The sequence below is a fragment of the Cephus cinctus genome, unplaced genomic scaffold (assembly GCF_000341935.2).
Source record: "Cephus cinctus unplaced genomic scaffold, Ccin1 Ccin1_scaffold0696, whole genome shotgun sequence".
NCBI classification, from domain to species: Eukaryota; Metazoa; Arthropoda; class Insecta; order Hymenoptera; family Cephidae; genus Cephus; species Cephus cinctus.
In genome coordinates this window covers 14,079-33,825 of record NW_014333318.1, presented here as the reverse complement: position 1 = coordinate 33,825, position 19,747 = coordinate 14,079, and the positions used below count along the sequence as shown (strand labels likewise).

The window sequence follows — 19,747 nt, the reverse complement described above, 5'->3', positions numbered from 1 at the left end:
TTTTTTTTTTTTTTTTTTTTTTTTTTTAATTACCACCCCACGGGGTAGTGCACTTCAAAGCGTGTGCCTGCCGAGCTAATTCCCGTCACCTTTTTAAGCCCAGCTATTCCCTCGTCCATAAGCCCATCGTCCACAAATCCCGGCTAGGTAATCGGGTTTTTCCTGAAGGTAGGTAAAGCTGACAGCAGCCTTTTCAACAATTGCACGAACCGTCCTGAAGTCTTTTAAGAAATTTCACCGTACCGTAGAAATATCATAGCGACCTCAAGAATCGAGACGAAACAAGAACCTCGGTTAGGTACCGAGGAGCGATGGAAGACAAGGACAAAAAGTTACAGCAGCACTATTACCCGACCTGCCACAACATACAGACCCCCCCTTGCATAACAGGGCTTCCTACGTGGGGACAATGCAGCAGTCACCGTCGTGATCCACCGCTGCCACGTGGTCCAGTGCTCTCGGGTTACCCGTTCTCCGACGTCAGGTTTGCCCGGGTCCAACGGAGTCGGGCATTAAGATGAGTCTTATCTAGATGCAGTATCTGACGTGAACCGATTCGTTGCCGTTTCACAGCCAGGAATTCCTTACTTGATCTTCGTCCTTTTTCTTCCTCTTGACTTTGTTCTTCTCCTCTCTCTCGCTCCTCCTCTTACTTCCTATCCCAGAACACGACGCTCCACGCATACGATGCCATAGGATATCAGGCTCGTCCCCGGCGCCCCGTGCCACGCTGCCACGATGCACTCGCTGATGCACTACCTGACAGAGTACCCGTACTGCAGTCTGTCGTCCGTATCAGATACAGCGCCCGTTACAGAACTACATTGTAGCTGCATCGTGTCACGTGTAAAAGGATTTATCGTGGATACGTACTACCAACATGAATACGTAAAATACATTGTATTAAATCGTCACGTCAGGCACTGTACGCTGCTCGTGACGCGTTCCACGGATTCTGCGGGATATATTGGCAATGCAAAGGTGCACCGATGCACATTCGAAAGGTCTAGGCTGCATCTGTATCTTGAAGATACTCCGGATATTATTTGATGGTACATTTTTTTTTTTTTTTTTTGAAAAATTATTATGGACCGGATGCCATCCTTTTTTTTATATGGTCACGTCGAAAGGTCATTATTTTTTTTTTTCTCCACAGTTTCCAATTATCGGTCTGTCCTTCTCACTCTTTCATCCCTTTACGCATTTATGCACCCGCTCTCGCGCATGTCCGCTCATCTGCTGCATGTCCCCCATAGCTGCGCACGTCGCGTTTAACATACCCGTAATGTTACTCCGGAGAATGCATCTGACAGCCCTATCGGATACGCGTAATCGTACTGCAGTTACATGCGTGCGCGCTCGTTCATTTATATTCCTTTATTTATTTATGTGTATATATATACATATGGTACCTGGTATATATGCACTTCACGGTATTACACTTCATTTCTGGTATTTGCTTTCGATATTCACGTGATCAGTGACGGCAATCGGCGACTTGTTAAATGGACTATTTGTATGTGGATTACGGAAGCGTAATTCGAATTGTCCTGCAGTGGGGGTGTGAAAAGAGTGGGCGTCGAACCGCGGAGATTAGCTAAGCGGTAACAACTTGACGTTTCCTAGGGGAGACGTGTCGCCGCAGCGACACACGTTTCCTCGTGATTCAGTGTGATGGTCCAGCTCGAAAGATGAGCGCGATAGGACACGTGATATCTTTGTTTTGATTGTCATTGATTTATACCGTGATTCATGACTCGAGGCGAATCTTTGGGATGGAAATTCGAGAACGGATGAAAAAAAAAAATTCTTTCCCCATTTTTTTTTTTTTTTTTTTTTTTTCCATTAACCTCGTTCCCTGTGCTATCTTTTAGCTTGTTTCGGATTTCGGTACCTGCTTCCGTCGACGCGCTAACGAGACACATTAATTATTTTCGCAACGATTACGAGCTTTTCTAAGGCTTTTGGTTTTGACTGCACTCTCCCCTTTTCGGAGCTGTCCTCGGATACGTTACTGGTCGAGGCGTATGCATTTTATATGCCGGCGTCTCGCTTGGCCGCGGTTAGTATTTTTTTTCCGTCCCAGACCACGGCAGGGTATTCTCCGGCGAAAGCGAATAAACGGGATATGTTTTTTTTGTCTCGCATCTCGATATCCCTGTTTCCCTGCTCTGTTCGAAGGCTGCTCGTACCGTACCTGGTACGAATTATTGATATTTAATGTGAAAATGGCAGGCTTTGTTTACTTATGAAAATGTTTTGTTTTTTAAATAAATTAATCGTAAACACGCGTAATTATGCGTAAAGTCAATATGTTACTTGGCGCACTTTTTTTTTTGTTACGCGAAAGCGAGTACTCGGAAAAAATATTTTTGAAAGAAAAATATTTTTTTCAAAACTTCAGCTACTCGTCCCCTTTGTTCGCTCAAACGCTGCTTAACTAAACGCAGTCGCGCAAGCCTGGCCACTTGAGTAACCTAATTAAGCGTACCTAATTGAGTAACCTAATTTAGGGAGTTACTCCGACCTGGTCTGAAATATCACGAGGAACCGTTTCCGTTTCCAGAGCAAAACTCCTAGATCAACTGAACTCTGGGATACTCGATGAATCAGGAGGACTCCGCATGTCCCGTTACGCTCGTGCATCGTCGCATCCTCCTATTCGCTCGAGGACCCAGCAACGTGACAAGGGCCTACGGAATATTTCTTTCTCGTTAATCGGCAGAACCGTGGAAACCACTGGATGCAAGTAGACTATTAACGAGAACGATACACGCTAGGTTCACGGAGCCCGTGAAAAGCAGAGCCCATTACGTGAACCGGGAAAGAGAAAAAGGGGACCAATCTGTATGCGAAGGCTGCCTCGAGCCGTTATGGCAGGCCGAGTACTTTATTCGAAACTCCACTCCCTTTTTATTCGTCTCTCTTTCGTTTTCCCACCTGCAAGAAATTTCTTTATATCGCCTCGCTCCCCGAGCAAAGGGACCTATTGTCTTTGGAATTGCGTCTGGAAATGCCTGTAGCAGGTCTCGTGGCTTGTACAGGAGGAAGGCCGATTCGGTACCAGCAGCTTAAGCCCCCTTTGCCATTATGATTTACACTCAGACCCGTTCTGCCCTTGCGAACCCTATATAGTTATATATATATATATATATATATGAACTATCGAACGCCTTATGGGTATATATACGCGCCTAGGTCTATACGTCATTTTTAACATAATACAAAATCTAATCGGCCAACTTCAGGCTGCTTTTACTTTAACAAGGAAAAATTCTCTCGATCTTAGTCTAGATCGTTTTTCTCTCTCTTACTCGTGCCCGGTCTCTTCCTCTCTCGCTTACTCAAACCTTAATTAATTTTACACACTAATTTCCCGATCCAATTTACACGCCATTCACCTGACCGCACAATCCACGGTGCTCCGATCGTGCGTGGAAGCATAAATAATGCACAGTGACCTTTTCCACGTTGTTAAGAACGCCAATCTGTTTTTATATATACATACATGGCTTAAACGTATAGAACCATTAGAACTTTGTCGTTTGCATTATTACGGGTGGCATAAGAATTTGAGGTGGGAAAACATTCATGCGGTTCTAGTTGATTAGAGAGACCGTCTAATTCGTGGGAAAACACGTGGTCAAGTGTTGCGTGAATTTTTGTGCAAGGCTGCCGTATATGAAAAATATATTTACGTCCGTTGGGTTTGTGTTTTTGAATAACATCCTGACATCGTTCAATGACGTTTTCGTATATTTTTGCAAGGGACTATCCTCATGCCCGACGATCATCGCCAGTCCTGTATTCATAAGGCTGGCGGCAATCTGTTTAGTCGCGGATACGATCGCGATGACACGAACGGGTGTTTACTCGAAACACAAAAAATTTCCGGGCACGATAATATCGGCAAGTGGTTAAAGAGAGGATTGGTCGCGGGTTCGACGTGATACGTAATAAAGGGTAAAGGTCGGCAACGTCGCGTGATACTCGAGATAATAAAAGTGTCATAATATTATTTTTTTTTTTTTTTTTTTTTTTTTTTTTTTTTTTTTTTTTTTTTTTTTTTTTTTTTTTTTTTTTTTTTTACTTCATTGGTAGACCCTGCCTTGATGGATTGCCGAGCAAAGTGATGTATTAGGTGACGCTATCCGGTGGTTACCTTAATTTATTAGGCTGCCGTTCACGTGGTTGAGAATTGGTCATTAATTTTGCATAATTAAGCCACGGTACCTGCCACCTTCTCACCGTTGAATTTTAATTACGATCGAGAAAATCCACCCGTTTCCTATATTTTAATATTACAATCGTCGATTATCGCTTTCCGATACGCTATCGATTATTCGCTGCCAATTGGTTTATCGCTTGACACTCACGAAATTCCCTAGTTTAATTTTTACTCAGTAAGTCCCCAGGGCCTGTCTAGGTATCCGCTGGATCAGTCCGGCTAGGACGTCGATGCACCCCACTATTTTCGGTATGACTAGGGATTTTATGTAGACAATTTTTTTAGACCTATTTTTTTTTTATTTAAAAAAAATTTGTCACACACGAAATTTTCCCTTTAAATGGTGTTCAAGACTTTTTTTTTTTTTTTTTTTTCCGGTGGGTCCCGGGTCCCTTTTCTCTTACGTGGCTTCCTCTCCATTTAGCCCGTGCTATTCGGGAATCCAGAGCAGGAAGAGGATTATCCTGGTCTAAAGGGGGTATAGCTGGAAAGAACGATCTCCGCGGCCTTTATAATGTATTCCACTTGGGGGATGGAATTCGCACGAGAATCCGGCAACTGCCGAAATTACTAGTACGTCGTGCATTTGGAATTTCGAGGCGCGTCCTCGTAAAATCGAGGATTCGCGAGCGTTCGGGACGCGCCCTTATGCCATGGGAAAATAATCATCCTGCACGTCTTCCCGTGGTGCGGCTGGTGAACAAATATTTTTTTTCGTATCAGCAAGGGAGATGCGAGCGAACGCATTAGGGCCGACACGCAGATCGTGCAATCGTAATTGCAATTACTTGAAGACGTATGAACGACAATTCACAATAGATACTCTTATGGTACAACGTACCTCCTGCACTTGGGTCTACGTTTTCCGTAATGACTTTTACAAGGGTTCGCGTATATTTCGTTCACCCGTTACATATTACGTGATTAGAGCTGACAGAGCCATCATCGTTATGTCGTAAGGAGCACATGGAGTATTCCACGTGAATAAGGAACTCATTGAAATAAATTATAAATGGAAATCATGGAAGCGTTCAAGCAGTATCTCATTGTAGGAATGAAAGATATAGGGAATATTTTTTTTTTCAAAAAAAAAAAAATAATAAAAATCTTTACAGATATAGCGACTAGCAATTTCGTAGTATAGGTATGTGTGACGTCACTTAGGGTATTTTTGAAAATTCAAGGAATCATATATTGATCTGACGACTGTTTACCTCTTACGGTTAATTTTCGTGAAATTTTGTTCTTTGTAATTTTCAAAAATTTATTTTAAGAAAATTTATTTTCCCTTTCAGAATTCACATCGGGACATTCCTCAGTCTCCGTGGAGGGTCGATAAGGAACTACGTGGAAGGTACGTTGCTTTCACTGATAATATTGAAATTGCCAAGGCAGAGTAACGCGGAAGCGAAATCGTGTGGGTAGAACGAACAAAAAAAAGAAGAAAAAAAAATGTTAATGAGAATGAGCCTGTTTAACAAACTCTAACGAAGTTTCGCTTATGACGTTCTTTTTCCCTGAGCAAACGTGTTTGCCCACGACTTATTCTCGCCTCTCGCATCCGTCTTTGGCAAACAGAGTGACGCTTCCCTCTTTTCTGCACCCTCGCGCGTTCCTCTCTTGGCTTCATTAATGCACCGGAAGATGCTGCGCTGGCTTCACTTTCGAATTCATCCTCGTACTCGGCCAGAGTCTCGAGTGCCTCGTCGAAGTCTAATGGTCATTTAAATCTTCATACATACATACCGATCCATAAAAATCGGTAAAGTCGAGTTCGAGTCAACTGACAAAAATTTACCTACTGATATAAATCCGTAATCGCCCTGGAATTTACGCGAAAATCCAAATTAATGAATTAAAGTAACGGACAAAAGTTAATGTACAAAAAAATTGTCACCCACATTTTTGGCCCAGTAAAATCGCCCGTATAGCACTGTATATATGTATTGCGCAACGGGATTAACTTTCGTTTCGCATCGACGATCACGACTTCGCCGGACGTCCCTATACCACATTTGACGTTACTCCTCCCGTCTTGCATCGTTTCTGCCGTTCCCAAGTGTGTATATGAAAAAAAATAACATCTGTTCTTCCCGTGCATGAGATCCGGTACTTTACGCGCCATGTAACATATAGGGTATTCGTATGTCTGTACTGTGGACACTACGCACAGTATATCTATAGCGCGTCTCTAGTGGGCTGGGTCCTGTTTCTCTTTGACGTTCACCATACTCGGTTGTATTCCGAGCGATGTTTGGATTTTCACGTCGACGCTAGATGGCACCTAGCACAGTGAGCCGGTAATACCGACGCGACCCTCGTTCAAGGAAATTGGAAGTAAATTGCGGATAATGATATTTGATATTTCATAGTCTGGAACACGTGGGCCTTTGGTATTTATAGATTTCATTATAGGCCCGCATTAAAAGTGTTCTCGTATTAGATAATTTGTGTACCGTGAATATAGGAGCACATTGTTCGCTAGTGATATTCTAGGGGAATTGTGGGTAGTAGCATAGAATAGTGAAATTACAGGGTACATGCCATAGATACAATTGAAAATAATTCAGTATTGTGTAATATAGCCGAAACGTGTATATATAAGTACGGAATTTCGTATTAGATAAACATAAACCAATTTGGTTCGTGCTACACTGTTGGTTCTCCGGAATAGGATTAGAGGTCACGTGCGCGTCACGGATGACGTAATACGGTAGTTTTCGGGGACCTTGACGTTCCATTCCCCTAAAACGTTATGGACTCGGACCCAGGTACTGCACTTGAAATAATTTCGTATCAAGACGATACGCCGAGATCATCGGTAGAGTGACGTAGCAGGTAGAATTTTTGAACCGTCTTAAGTTACACGGGGTCTCAATTGACCTTCGGGATAATGACGTCGGAGTCATCAAAAAGGAAGGTCAGCAGGTCTCTGGGCCTAATGTTGGTATCGCGTGCCAGAAAGTAGTCTGATTCGTAATACGCTTGCCTGTCAGGTATCAATTTCGTGCACCACCGTCTATAAGAGGGAGCTTACATTCGGGAGATAACTGTGTACTCTTGGATTAAGAAAAAGCTTCGAGTAGAGGTTAAATTTTTTTTTTTATGAAAAACAATTTTTTTCCCCCACTCAAATCGTAATTGACTTTTAGGCAGGAAGCTGGAAAATTGATGAAAGAAAAATATCGTGAAATTAGGTGGTGCACGAAACGTCAAGTTTTGCGAAAGTGATCGATACAGATATATATAGCAAAGCACGTTCAATGCCAGCTGGTAAGCTCGTATTGTGCTTCGTGTTCTTTACTTCCGGTTATTTCTCTTGTTTCCGGTGTCTCTCCCTTTCATCCAGCATCCCTTCAGGACGGTCGGCAGGCGTTCTAGATTTAATAACTAACGGGTTCTGCATTGTTGGTAAATGGGTCGAGTGCTTGGCACCTACCTGGATAGACGTAAATGTATCCGAGTCTGGCCACGGGTACTTTCCAGGTATGTAGAAGTACTTGTACGATAGATTACACAATGGCGGTATGCCCGTAGTTGAAAGCTCCCGTGACACAGGGCCGAGAATATGAATGGTTTATATATACGGAAGGTATACAGCCAGTTTCTCTATATACTGCCTCTAGCTCAGGTCTGTCCCACCTTAACTACTTGCAATACGCTCTGTCTCCTTTTATCTCGGTGTATCTCCTCGCTTACTGCGATCGAGTGTATATACCCCTATCTTCATCTCTCTCACTCTCTATGAGTACGTGCCTATGCAGAGCTGCCCGTATCAAAGTCTAAATGGACAAGTTGAAATGTGCAGCGAATTGTAAAGGTTGACATGTATATACGAGCACGAGTCGACTAGCGTCATTGCGATAACGAAGAAAAAGCCTCAAGCCAGATTTTCATAGCCAAATAATATTTCGCAATCAGTCGCAATTAATAATTTTTGTTTTTGTCACGCGTTTAAAAAATTGCACAAAACTCGTATTGCGTCTAGCAGATAAAAATAAGATTTTGAGAAAATTTTAAATTTTCAAAATTTTTTTGAAAATTTCAAAAATCATCCGACGTCCTTTTTCAATATCTATATAATTCCTCACCGAATTCCCACCGTTTTCCCACGTAACCATTTCCCGACGCTCTTTACGTAATTTCAGTCTGGAAAACCATACTTCCCATATCGGACGTTATCTCGCGCACTTCCGTTTTATCTCGTTGCTCCGGTATCCGCTCTACGGAGATGCAACCGCTAATGAAACACGTTGCGGTATTCTCTATCCTGTGTACGTACAGTCTGCTCGGCTTAGGTTGGTTCAGCTTACGCCAGCCAACCCTTAACCGGAGGCTTCCCTATAACTCAGCTCTTATACGTGTCAGCTTCTGCTACGTATTTGCTCGGCAGCTTCGCTCACTTGCCCAGCTGCTAAGTTGCCGACCGGTTGTCCGGTATTGCAAATATCGGCCTGTCATCTGGCGCGTAAGACCCCGGTCCCCACCCAGTAACACGCGTCAGCGCTACCACCTACGACCTTGCCAAGGCTAGTCCCCATGGAACTGCAGCCTGGCTGCTTAAATGTCACGTGTAGCTACGGTGCGCAACGCGAGGCTAGAAAGTGAAGCGTGGATAACATTGCGGGTGGTACCTTAATCGATCGGTATATCGAAGGCACAGTGTGATATAGAAAAATATATTTTTAAAGTCACTAACTTTTTTTTCAATATCAATCACTCCATCAGATATTCCAATCGGACAAGTCAGAGCTTGGCTGACTTCGTGTTATTCCTTTGAAATATTCACGTGGAAATTCATACGGCGCCGCGACCCACGGTAAATAGTCCGCACGTGGGCAGCGGGACACTCGTGTTTCGCAACCGATATGATTTAGCCTCGCCCACGCGAACGTCTCGAAACTATTTTAACGGGGATCGTAAATTCAACGTGGCGCACGGAAATCTGCCTTACGTCTTCCGAAAGGCGAGCAATCCAGGCTGCACGACTGTTTTGGTAGCTAAAGTACCGGCGGCTACAGCAGTGCTACAAGATACTGGTATAGCAGGTGCCTATCGATAAGAGCAACCACGTGGCACGCGCGCAACAGCAGTCTTCGGCATTTTGAAATCATCTTTGATAAGACGCAATATCAGTCAGGGTACTTGGGGGGGTCTAGAAACTCTATGGGGAAAATTCCACAGTGGAAATAGTACCCGGAACGAAATTGCTCTCTCTCTCTATCTCTGATCGACGTCGCCCATGCAAACAGAGCAGACGGGAAAAGGAAGAACCAAATGAAAATGTAGAAGCTGGATAAAATAAAAGGAAAGTGTACAAAACGAACGCGAAGATCGATAGATCCGTTCAGAAGCGTCTGCAGTCCTATTGGTATTAATGGTAGCTTCCGTAAGGGATGCTGCGCTGCACGGGCTAGATTTACGAGAATGTAAAGGCGAATTTCTCGTTGCACGTGGATCCGCCGCTTCCTTTCCTACGTTCGAGAGCCACGGACTGTCTAGTCGGGGCCGGATGGTTGTTCACTGTAGGAACGTCCTTTAACGTTCTGATAGGAAATACGTGCGTCAGTCGCGGTGGTACGTCCCTTTAGGTAATCTGATTAGACTTAGTCCTTGCGGAGCAAAGGCTTCCCTAAGTGGCCGAAATACGTCGGGTGACAGACCTTAAGCGTGAATGGCTGGCGAAGTGAATAAACTCGTGCATATATCTCACGAACGTATGAACGACGCCTTATGCATTATCGAACCGGTTAACGACCAATCAGGACACTTTGAAACTGTTCTATTGGAAATTCACGGAATTTTCATCCAGTGAATTCTGAGCCGAGAGGATCTCGAGTTAAATTTGCTTGGAGCATTTATTGGTAGACCTATTGTTAAAACCTATAAGGAGCTGCAGAGTACATTAAAATGTATAAGTCTCATTTTGAAAAATGTCACTTTTTTTTTGGCGACTAACCACGACTAATTTTTTTGTTATTATTCAGGAATTATGGAACTCTGCCGTATACGAAAAGAACTATATGTATTTTTTTTTTTGAAATGCCACCACGTGAAATGCTAACTTCGCAGTCGTAATTTTTTTTTCGTGAAATAAGTAAAAAGTGGAAAGTGGGGGATGGCATGTCCGAGAATTCGAAAGATTATTAAAGAATATATTTTTGAATATATATTGTTAAAGAAGAATTCTGTAGTGCGTCTCTGCTGTATATATATATGTATATATATATATATATATATGCACCTGAAACGTCAAAATTTCGTACGATCACTATGTGTGTATAGTACGTGTCGACTTGGTAGTGAAAAATATAATTTGCCGTATCTGGTATCTTCGAAGATACCAGAACGAGGAAGAATACCCTCGGGCTAAATTTTGACGTACATATAGATTACGTAAATTGGTAGTAACTTACAAGCGATTTCCCGCGCTAAACGGAAGTCCGACTTAAGTTAATATCCTTTGGGCCAGTGGCGCCTCGGTAGATTAAACGGAGTTAGGAGTACAGCGAGGGATAATTAAAGTATCTGCGCTCGCGGCGATTTGCCCGGAAGTCAAGGGAGCGCAAAGATTAGCGCCTGGAGAATCAATTAGTCGGCCCAGCTAACCGACTAATTGACAGTCGGTTTTCCGTAAAAGTGGGAGGGCCGCCTCCCCCCACTTTCGCATTTCGTCTATACCTCGTAGCCCCTCGCCAATCCATTATCTCGACTTACCCTGGCCTCATTCGAGAAAAAAAAATTTTGAACATTTACTCCAAAAGTGTCTTATGAATTTTTCACAAAAAATCGATCGCCGTTTATCACTTCCGGTCTCTTAGCATATAGGTATACAAGCCGGAAATGCACGACCCATTAAATCTTCAGCGACCAAACGACATGGTAACACGGTAGTCGACTAGATCACCGGCCAAGTCTTATGTATATCCAGGTGTAATAATGCGTGCATAATGAACACCCGGTATGCTGTAAGTGTACGTTTCGTCCAAGTACCCGCTCGAGTTTCGTATCATTATCCTAATGGTTGGTAGCGACTACCTGCAATCGCAGCACCTTCGATGTAGAATTTATTTATACTCGTGGCACGAGGAGCTGGAAGGAGAAACTCGAGTGACGTAAGAACTGGATGCAATTTGCTTGCAGCATGGTATAGAACTTGTAACGAGATCATGAAAACTTGCTCGATCCTTTTTTTTTTTTCGATCCCCCAGAGAATCCGTGTATCGGGATCACTTAACTGTTACACGGGAAATTCTCGATGCATCGTGCCGAATGCATATAAACATGCGTTCGAGTGCATCCGAATGTCCAGTGAATACGTATGGCTCGGTCGCTCGGTGCTACTTGGAACGTAAAACGAGGAAAGTGTAGGTGGATACGAGATAGGGCGTTGATGTGTCATTTGGAAATGAAATTTTACAAAATTTATTGAATTTCATCGAATTCCATTTGTACATATAGGGATATCGATTAGTGGGGTCTTGGCTGATTGATACGATTGATAAAAGTGCTGATATGTATAATCGGATATGTGCTTGAAAAAGGATTCTTTTGTACGGATACGTCACACACTGCTTACCCTGATATTGTTTTTATTATTTTTACGTGATAACACAGATAACGTTTCGATCGGACGTAATTGACTGGTGGAAATAAATTATATTGTAAATATTATAGAATATCCGTATAATCTTATTGCTGATAACGATTTTATTATTTTGAACTTTAGTTAAATTTATTATTAAAAATTTTTATCGCATTTTTAGCTTATCAGTTTTCTTTTTTATTGCCATTTGAATACCCAATTATTTTCAGGTGACACTAATTAATCCAATGGTCGTTAAATCGATATTAATCATACGCTCCAATTTGCCGATAGGATTTCTGGGAAAAAAAAAAAATTTCAAATTCGATTCACGACTGCAGTTCGTTTCCAGTGACTTGTTATCAATTTGGTCTAATCAACTTGAGCGTTGACGATTTTAACGAAAAAGCTTCGCAACCGGTACTCGAGCACTCGGAGTCCATTAGGTGTAATCTAGACAGTTGCACGTGGCCTATCCTTAGCTTGTCCAAGAAATCTCGTTAATTCCCCATATTGATAAAAATCGGGGGGATTAAATTTTGCACTTTCGGGAAATACTTAAATTGGGGTCAACGGGATAGTAAATGGTAAAAATGTTATTTGATCAAAAGTCATTTTCATTAATTAATCCATTCGTGGCCACGAATGAGATTTACTATAGCCGCTAATTAAGATCGGTAATCAATCATTGGGCCGATGTAACAAATTAGTTAATTACCAGCAGCAGTGATATTGCGCATCGATCTAGCGTCAAGTGCATCGACGTGAATGCACCGATCTGTAGGGATAATGGACGTTAGTCGTTATCGTTATGTTGCGTAACATTACGTCAGAGTGATGGATACCCGTTGATAGAAACAAGCCACGATAAGATAGATTATTCGAAATATATTATCATAATAGTGAAAGTTGGAACAATAGCAGTAATCCTGCCCGGTCGAATGTAAAAAGGCGTCTTGGCCGATCGATATTGGCCCCTTACGTATCCTTTGGATTTTTATTCTTCACGAAGCCAAAAAAAATCTTCGTCCGAGAGATCCGACGTAACGCGGCCGATGTGACGTAAGTTCACGATAGATTTTCGGGTGCTCTATTTTCAGTTAATTTTTTTTTCCTCCGACCACGCTGCCAATTTCACAGTTTACGTTCGCACGCGATTTCATCTTTTGGTCGAGGACGATTTTTCTTATTGAATATTTTTTTTTTTTTTAATAGATTTCTTACGTCATCACTTTGATACGAATAGATTGTAAAGTGGCTGGAAAAATCTTTTGCCAAGTTGCGTCATCCTTGTCCTCAGTGCATTATTAGATCGGAAGGAGAGAAATTTGTATCTTTGACACTTTAGCCTCCAGAGACGCGACCTTTGTCTTTCTCTGACACGGGAGTTACAGTTTTGTATCGTCTAGCTGGGTAACCGTGTATGGATCCTGGGACGAATAAAAGGGAGATAAAAGGAAGTAGAAAGTGAAATAAAGGTCAAGAGAATCGTTCGACTAGGTTGTACTGTTACGTGTAAGAATTGACTTAAAGGGAATCCAAGTATGTACAGTGGTTGCCATTACTTTGGAAAGGACAGTCAGGCTGGCAATTAAATTCTTCGTCTGACCTGATAATTTACGAGACACAGGGCCCCTTTCGTTGACTCCAGTCAAGTGAGTGACTCATGACCCAAGTAAGTAAACGAGCCGTTCGCTCGTGTCCTTGCATTTGCACATTTTTAAATGCGTTTAAAAATGCACGTAAATATGATTTCTTCCATGTAAGATAATAAATTTGTATTTATTTTCTACTAGTACAATTTCACTTTACAGAGGGGTCACCCTTCCTATGGCTTTCAATAGAAACGAGTCCCCCGAACGTTAAATGTCACTCTTGGCCTCGAACCCTATACCCACGGAAGTACATAATTTAACGTAATTAATTTTATTTTCAACATGGCGGCTAACTAGCAACCATCAAGCGCTCGTACGTTACGGGGATATTACGAGACACGTGGGTTACGTAGCGAAAGTACCAAGACGATTGAAATTTCCTTTTTAATTAAACGAAGTCCCTCGTTAGCGGTCAGGACACTCGGATCTAATTTCGCGCGACTCGCCAGATACATTCAAAATTTCCCTCGGACATTTATTTGCCACTTTGCGGTCCATTTGCCTTCGGTGGACGCGAACAGAACGGCGATCGGAAAGAAGGAAATGAAGAGCAGCGCCAGCGTTCTCTGAGGATTGACGAAGTGCCATTGAAGGCGCGCTACCTTTTTGGAAAAGTCAAAATCAGCAGCCGACAATCGCCTTGGTAATTCAGGGATTTTTCCAAAAAGGCGCGAAAAAATGTTAATACCCACGTGACATTAAATTTTTTATTTTTTTTTTTCAAAAAAAACAAAAACAAAAAAAAACACCAGCTTGCCCATACAAACGATCAATACCTCGTGACGTTAATCCGTCCTCATAACTGAAATCCGAAATTAACGTAATATCAAACTAACAGGCAGATAAAAAAAGGATAACAGCGACAGACACGTGTCGAGATGACAATTCATCTCGATTGGATCCTTTCACAGATCCTTTCATGTAAATCTCTTATCAACGGTTGCCATTATCGGGTTTGTTATTTTTTTTGGAAAAAAAAATTCGCCTCTTATTCCCATCCGCAAGGTACTGTATTTGCCGTCGCACGTATATAATCCCATCGAGCAATTTCCTTCTCGGTCCATGGCTTAACCAATAATTATCTTCCTTTTTTTTTTCTTTTTTTTTTTTTTTGAAGGAAACTCGGATGCTGCAGGTAACCACTAGAAATCCGACTGGCAAGCTTCAGGCCGCATTGCGGATACACGTGCAAGCCGATGCGGTCTTCCTCTTTTTCTCTTTTACTCTCTCTCTCTCTCTCTCTCTCTCTCTCTACGTCTTCTCGATCATTCACTTTGTTTCCTCCCGAAGGATAAAAGCTTCCACAGCATCCACTCGCCTGTACCACTATTTCCTCGGTGCAGTCCTCGCGCTCTTCCTCTTTTTCTCTTTTACTCTGCAGGTAACCACTAGAAATCCGACTGGCAAGCTTCAGGCCGCATTGCGGATACACGTGCAAGCCGATGCGGTCTTCCTCTTTTTCTCTTTTACTCTCTCTCTCTCTCTCTCTCTCTCTCTCTACGTCTTCTCGATCATTCACTTTGTTTCCTCCCGAAGGATAAAAGCTTCCACAGCATCCACTCGCCTGTACCACTATTTCCTCGGTGCAGTCCTCGCGCGTCACTGCCAGTTAACGACGTTCCGGCACGTGCGCGAACTCTCGACCCTTCGCGTATCCCACGCCGTGACATTGAGCGGCCACTAAAGTCTCCCGATCAGATTGATCGATCAATAGTTCAGCCTGTCGGATACCGAATTCTCTGGGATATTTAAAAAGTACGTATAAGTCGGACACGCTGTACGTTTGAAAAAAAAAAAAATACACATTTTTCTCATTCATCCGTATACCCGAATACAGTCTCCTCGACCATACGTCCGCCCACGTGTTTATACCCGTAGAAGTCACGCGGGTACTGAAAATATCGTTATCTTCATTAAAGATTTGACAAAAAGCTTCTCCTCCTCGGTTATACAAAATCCCGCGTCGAGGCATCCCGCGGTAATTATAATTATGACCTTGGGTGCGCCACCATGAAAATCGTCTTACAAATTAGAACAAATGACCGCTTCTCCGGGCACGGGTAATTAAATTTATTGCCCTTGCAGGCACAGAGCGCCGTTGCTCTACGAATGCCGGACTGACGTGAAACAGGAGTTAGCCTGGCTGCTGGTGGAAGTGAATAATAGCAGGCTGATTCGACGGGTCGTCGTTTACCGGGCGCGATTAGAAAACTCCACAAAGATACACTTCCGGTACGTTTTTGGTCTCCGTATACGGATATAAATTCGGTATTGATAAAAAAAAAAATATTTTTCCATATATCCGATCCCCGAGTGAACACGCCTCTCTCCCTTTTCACTTCCGATCGATTATAGCGTTTCTATCGGCAGCGCTATCTGGCGGCGGCGATGTTAATTAAATTTAACAACGATTCGTACCTGCGGTTTTCATCGAAAGATATACTAGGTTATACGCATACGCGGCTATGAATATTACGAGCCCAAATGGGGGAGCCGTTTAATTCCTATGAATTATCATAATTAAGTATGGTTACGTGATCGCTTACAGAGCGTAGAGTATAGGCAAAGATTAATCGTTATTAACCGCTAACGGTACTGGGATCGCGTTACACCGCGCATTCGTATCTTGAATTAGTTGCGCGTACTCTCTTGCAACGAGTCTGAGACTTGCTGTACGTATAAATAGGTATAGAGCGAGTGACGCAAGAAGCAGAGACCGGGTCCACCTCAAAAGGTATAAAAAGTAAGAGAAATCGTATGGAGAATCCTGGGCCGAGTCTATCGCCAAGTATTACACGGATTAACGTTCGCTGGCTATTGTAATATCAGCGTGGCCTCGGCGAAGCCTCCAGGCCAAAAGCCAACACGCTGTACGCGTGGATAAAGACTGAATGTAGGCAACGGAGATCGGAGATCTTTTCCTCGGGTTATTTCAGATCCTCGATAACACTGTAAATGCGTGTTACTTCGTCAAAAATATATTTTTGACATTGTAGTACGTTTAGGGTTTTGGGACTGTTTTTTTTTTCCTTCGCCATGTATCCCGGATGCAATTCGCATAGGCGATTCCTCGTATTAAAGTTTCAAGTCTTCTACCCAGAATGCATCAGCTGACTCGGCCGATTGGCCCAGTGTATTCCGCCGCTCTGGCACGAGTCGCTGGACGTAAAGTCCGTACATCGTGCTGCCAACATGCTTGCTTTCCCAGTGGTGCCACCCGGGATACTTAAGCAGCGCCATCTATGTGTCGCTCACGTAAAACATCTGAAACCTTTCTCAGACCCTCGTAGCAACTCGAGACTATATATATATATATATACCTTTGTTGGTAGTTGCTTTCTTCTTGTCTCTAGCTACTTCGAACCTGCATCCCTCGTCTCGGATCCATCTTCGGTCTACCGACCCCGTCGTCGTTTCTCATCTTCCCGGAGACGAAAGCCGAGTCCCTTCTCGTCGCAGATTCACTCTGTTCTTTCGTAAATCTCAATTTTCACCAATGCCTTCGTACTTTGCTCGCTGCTACCAGTTTCGTTTGATCGAAAGGTAGTACAGCCTGTCTGAGAAATTTTTCAGTAGCGCCGAGATGACAATTCATCTCGATTGGATCCTTTCACAGATTCTGGTGGGACAATGGGAACTTCGAGATTTGCTCGTACCAGACGAATAAAAGTGCGGGGATCGGGTCGTGTTGGATGTAAAAAAAAATTGGGTTACATACGGGATTTCTAGTTGGGACTTTTAAGGTGATATATACATATATAGTATGCGCGTGAAAGAAAAGAAAATACGGACGGTGAAGTTTTGATACGTTACTCCTGTTACCGTGCCCGTTACCTCGTGGCGCCTACGATTCTTTTCTACGGTATTCAATTTTTACCGTCTTCACTCGCAAACCGCTCGAACCCACGATATAACGTTGCGAGCCAGTCGCGTTCGTTGAACTCGCTCATGAAATTCACAGGGTGCGTAATTAACCTTGAATCTCTATGAAATTCCCATACGGCAAAATTCTCGGATAGAAACGAAACACGGAAAGGTAACAAGATTTCGCGAAGTACTATGCTTCTTTGTTCCGTCATTCGTTTCATAGACGATCAGAAAAATTATTAAAAAATAATATAAATCAACAGCGTATACATTACACAGTATAACGTCATGATCAATTTTGAAAACATACTCACGCTACTTACCCTTCATTTTTATGGCTTTCCCGTATTGACAATTCAGTCGTAAGCACCACCCGTGCTGCCCTCTGTCTTCCAACCTGAAAGGTAACTGACTTATTGAAATTGCTGTGAAAATAAAAAAAAAAATTATTGAAAAAAAATAGTTTGAAATAATTTGCATAAAAAGCAGAGTCAAATACGGTCACCAGGTATATGTTTATAATTGCAGAATACAAAGTACCAATGTACCAGACCTTATGGTCATACATAACCAACAAGGCACGTTCCGTTACTGGAATAGATATTATATGCGGAGAGCATTGCGAAATGTAAAAGGCAGGGCAAAGGCGCGTGCTCACCGGATACACAGAGCTAATTATATCGAGCGACAGCCAAGCGTACTTAACCGAGTGTTCATCGCCATAAGTGCCATTCCGTGTGCCGCCGAGCGTTGGTCATTCCTTGCCGAGTTGAGGCATTAAATTTACCTCGTCACAGTTCCGCAGCCAGACACGTCCGCGACGCGAAAGAGAATCCGAGCAAGAACCTGACCGTCGCAATTTATAAAAGACGCAAGAAATACCCAATGGAGACGTTTGATGTAACGTCAGGAAGAACCGGTCGTTTATTTTTCTTACGTTACTATAACCATGGAACTGTAGGATTCGATGGCCGTATCGGGAACGACGAACGCTTCGCGTCTGTGCTATACTGTGGCCAGAGTCGAAAGAGGTTAGGAATATTCACTATCAACGTAGACGAACGTTATACCGTAGCCCGTGGACGCTCAATAAAATATTGGCAAAGCTCCCGCAGCTCCGATTGGCTCTCCTCTCGTTCATGTCGGAGGGTCTGGAGTATTTACGCGTATATCTGGCATCCAGAAATTTAAAAGAGATTTTCCCACGACTTTTCTCAACAAGATTTCGACCTCCGTCAAGTCTCGCTTTTTATCGTTATAATTCTATAGCATAACTCGAGTCAGCCATACGCGATCATAGGTACATCCATTTATTTTTCGCCTCCCACGATTATCCTCGGCCATATCAAGGCAAGCATATATATGTATAGCTGCGTGTACATTGAAACGACACGAAGTAAAAGTGAATATCGTCGGGTGGTAACGAAATCGAAAATGGAAGAACGGGATTCTCGATTTATTATATATCGGACGTCGTTACGTAACGGAAACTTTTTTGCCGAGATACCAAAATGGGATGTAACGGAATTTAATTATGAACAATACCCCTCGTTGAGATACTTAAGGAATACTAAGCACTTAGCAAATTTATTTTTATCTACCTTGTTGTCAGTCGTGTATACAGAGACGTCCATCTTTTGTATCGTTGATAAAGATTCTTCACGTAATGTCTATAGGTTATCAGTGCCATCTCCAGGGATACTTAGACTCCAGTATGAAAGGACTTAATCTCGTTCGTTTGGTTGGGTTTAAGTCTCGAGGCAATCAGCCACGAGAAACGCCGTTAGCGTATAAATATCCGTTATCCGAGGATCCACGCTTCGCAAGGCGCGATTCGATTCCTTCGTGCCCGACGATATTTCCAATTTATCGTTTCACCATTTTTACTTCCCTTCGCCGTCTGTGATTAGTGCGACCGCGCGGCACTAACTAACCGAATTACAATTAAGGCCTTACCGGGAAATTAACGGCTGTTCCGCTTCATTCCTTTCGAACCTTCTTTACCGACCTTCCACCGAACGGCGGACCCTGGCGGTCGATCCTGAAACTAACGAACCGAAAGCCGTTTGGTCTGAGACCGAAGAAGACGTATTTTCTCATAGCGGGGAAAGCTTTATTTTCCGAGAATGATAATGAGATATTCGTCTGGTACTTTTAGTGAAATCGGCGGCTTATTCTGTGTATCTATTTTAAGGGTGTTTGAGGGCAAAAGTGTGTTCTCTAGGAATAATAAGGTTAAAGGGATATTTTTGTATAGGACGACAGGCTTTTTCGTATACGACAGGCTTCGTAGATTTTTATATAATTTATCGCAATCAACTGTCCCGATTAGGTTGGCCTGTAGGTATGGCTGGATAGAATCGAGTTTAGCAACAGTCCGTTTAAACTTCTTGACCTGTTCTGTCTGACGGC

General features: G+C 42.9%; 2 protein-coding genes across 15 annotated transcripts in view; one reads left to right on the top strand and one right to left on the bottom strand.

Moving 5' to 3' along the window:
• LOC112494683 overlaps positions 1-19,538 on the bottom strand; it is a 78,952-nt gene extending 59,414 nt beyond the window's left edge. Inside the window, exons 1-2 of one of the 3 annotated variants that reach the window (XM_025087464.1) lie at positions 18,937-19,538; positions 17,659-17,732 (exon numbers count right to left, since the gene is read on the bottom strand). In XM_025087464.1, the coding sequence (XP_024943232.1) occupies positions 17,659-17,732; positions 18,937-19,025 (163 nt within the window). In that variant the 5' untranslated portion in view covers positions 19,026-19,538. Of the gene's footprint in view, positions 1-17,658; positions 17,733-18,041; positions 18,237-18,936 lie in introns of those variants that run through there. The other 2 variants (XM_025087463.1, XM_025087465.1) reach the window with 2 other exon arrangements.
• Positions 1-19,747, top strand: part of LOC107270096 (ankyrin repeat domain-containing protein 50) — a 60,735-nt gene that overhangs the window by 27,621 nt on the left and 13,367 nt on the right. For 9 of the 12 annotated variants that reach the window (XM_015744783.2, XM_015744781.2, XM_015744782.2 and 6 more), the window contains one exon: positions 5,524-5,582. The exons of 2 other annotated variants lie outside the window; for them this stretch is intronic. The gene's annotated coding sequence lies outside the window, so the exon portion shown is untranslated. Of the gene's footprint in view, positions 1-5,523; positions 5,583-12,857; positions 12,876-19,747 lie in introns of those variants that run through there. One more of the 12 variants, XM_025087459.1, reaches the window with a different exon arrangement.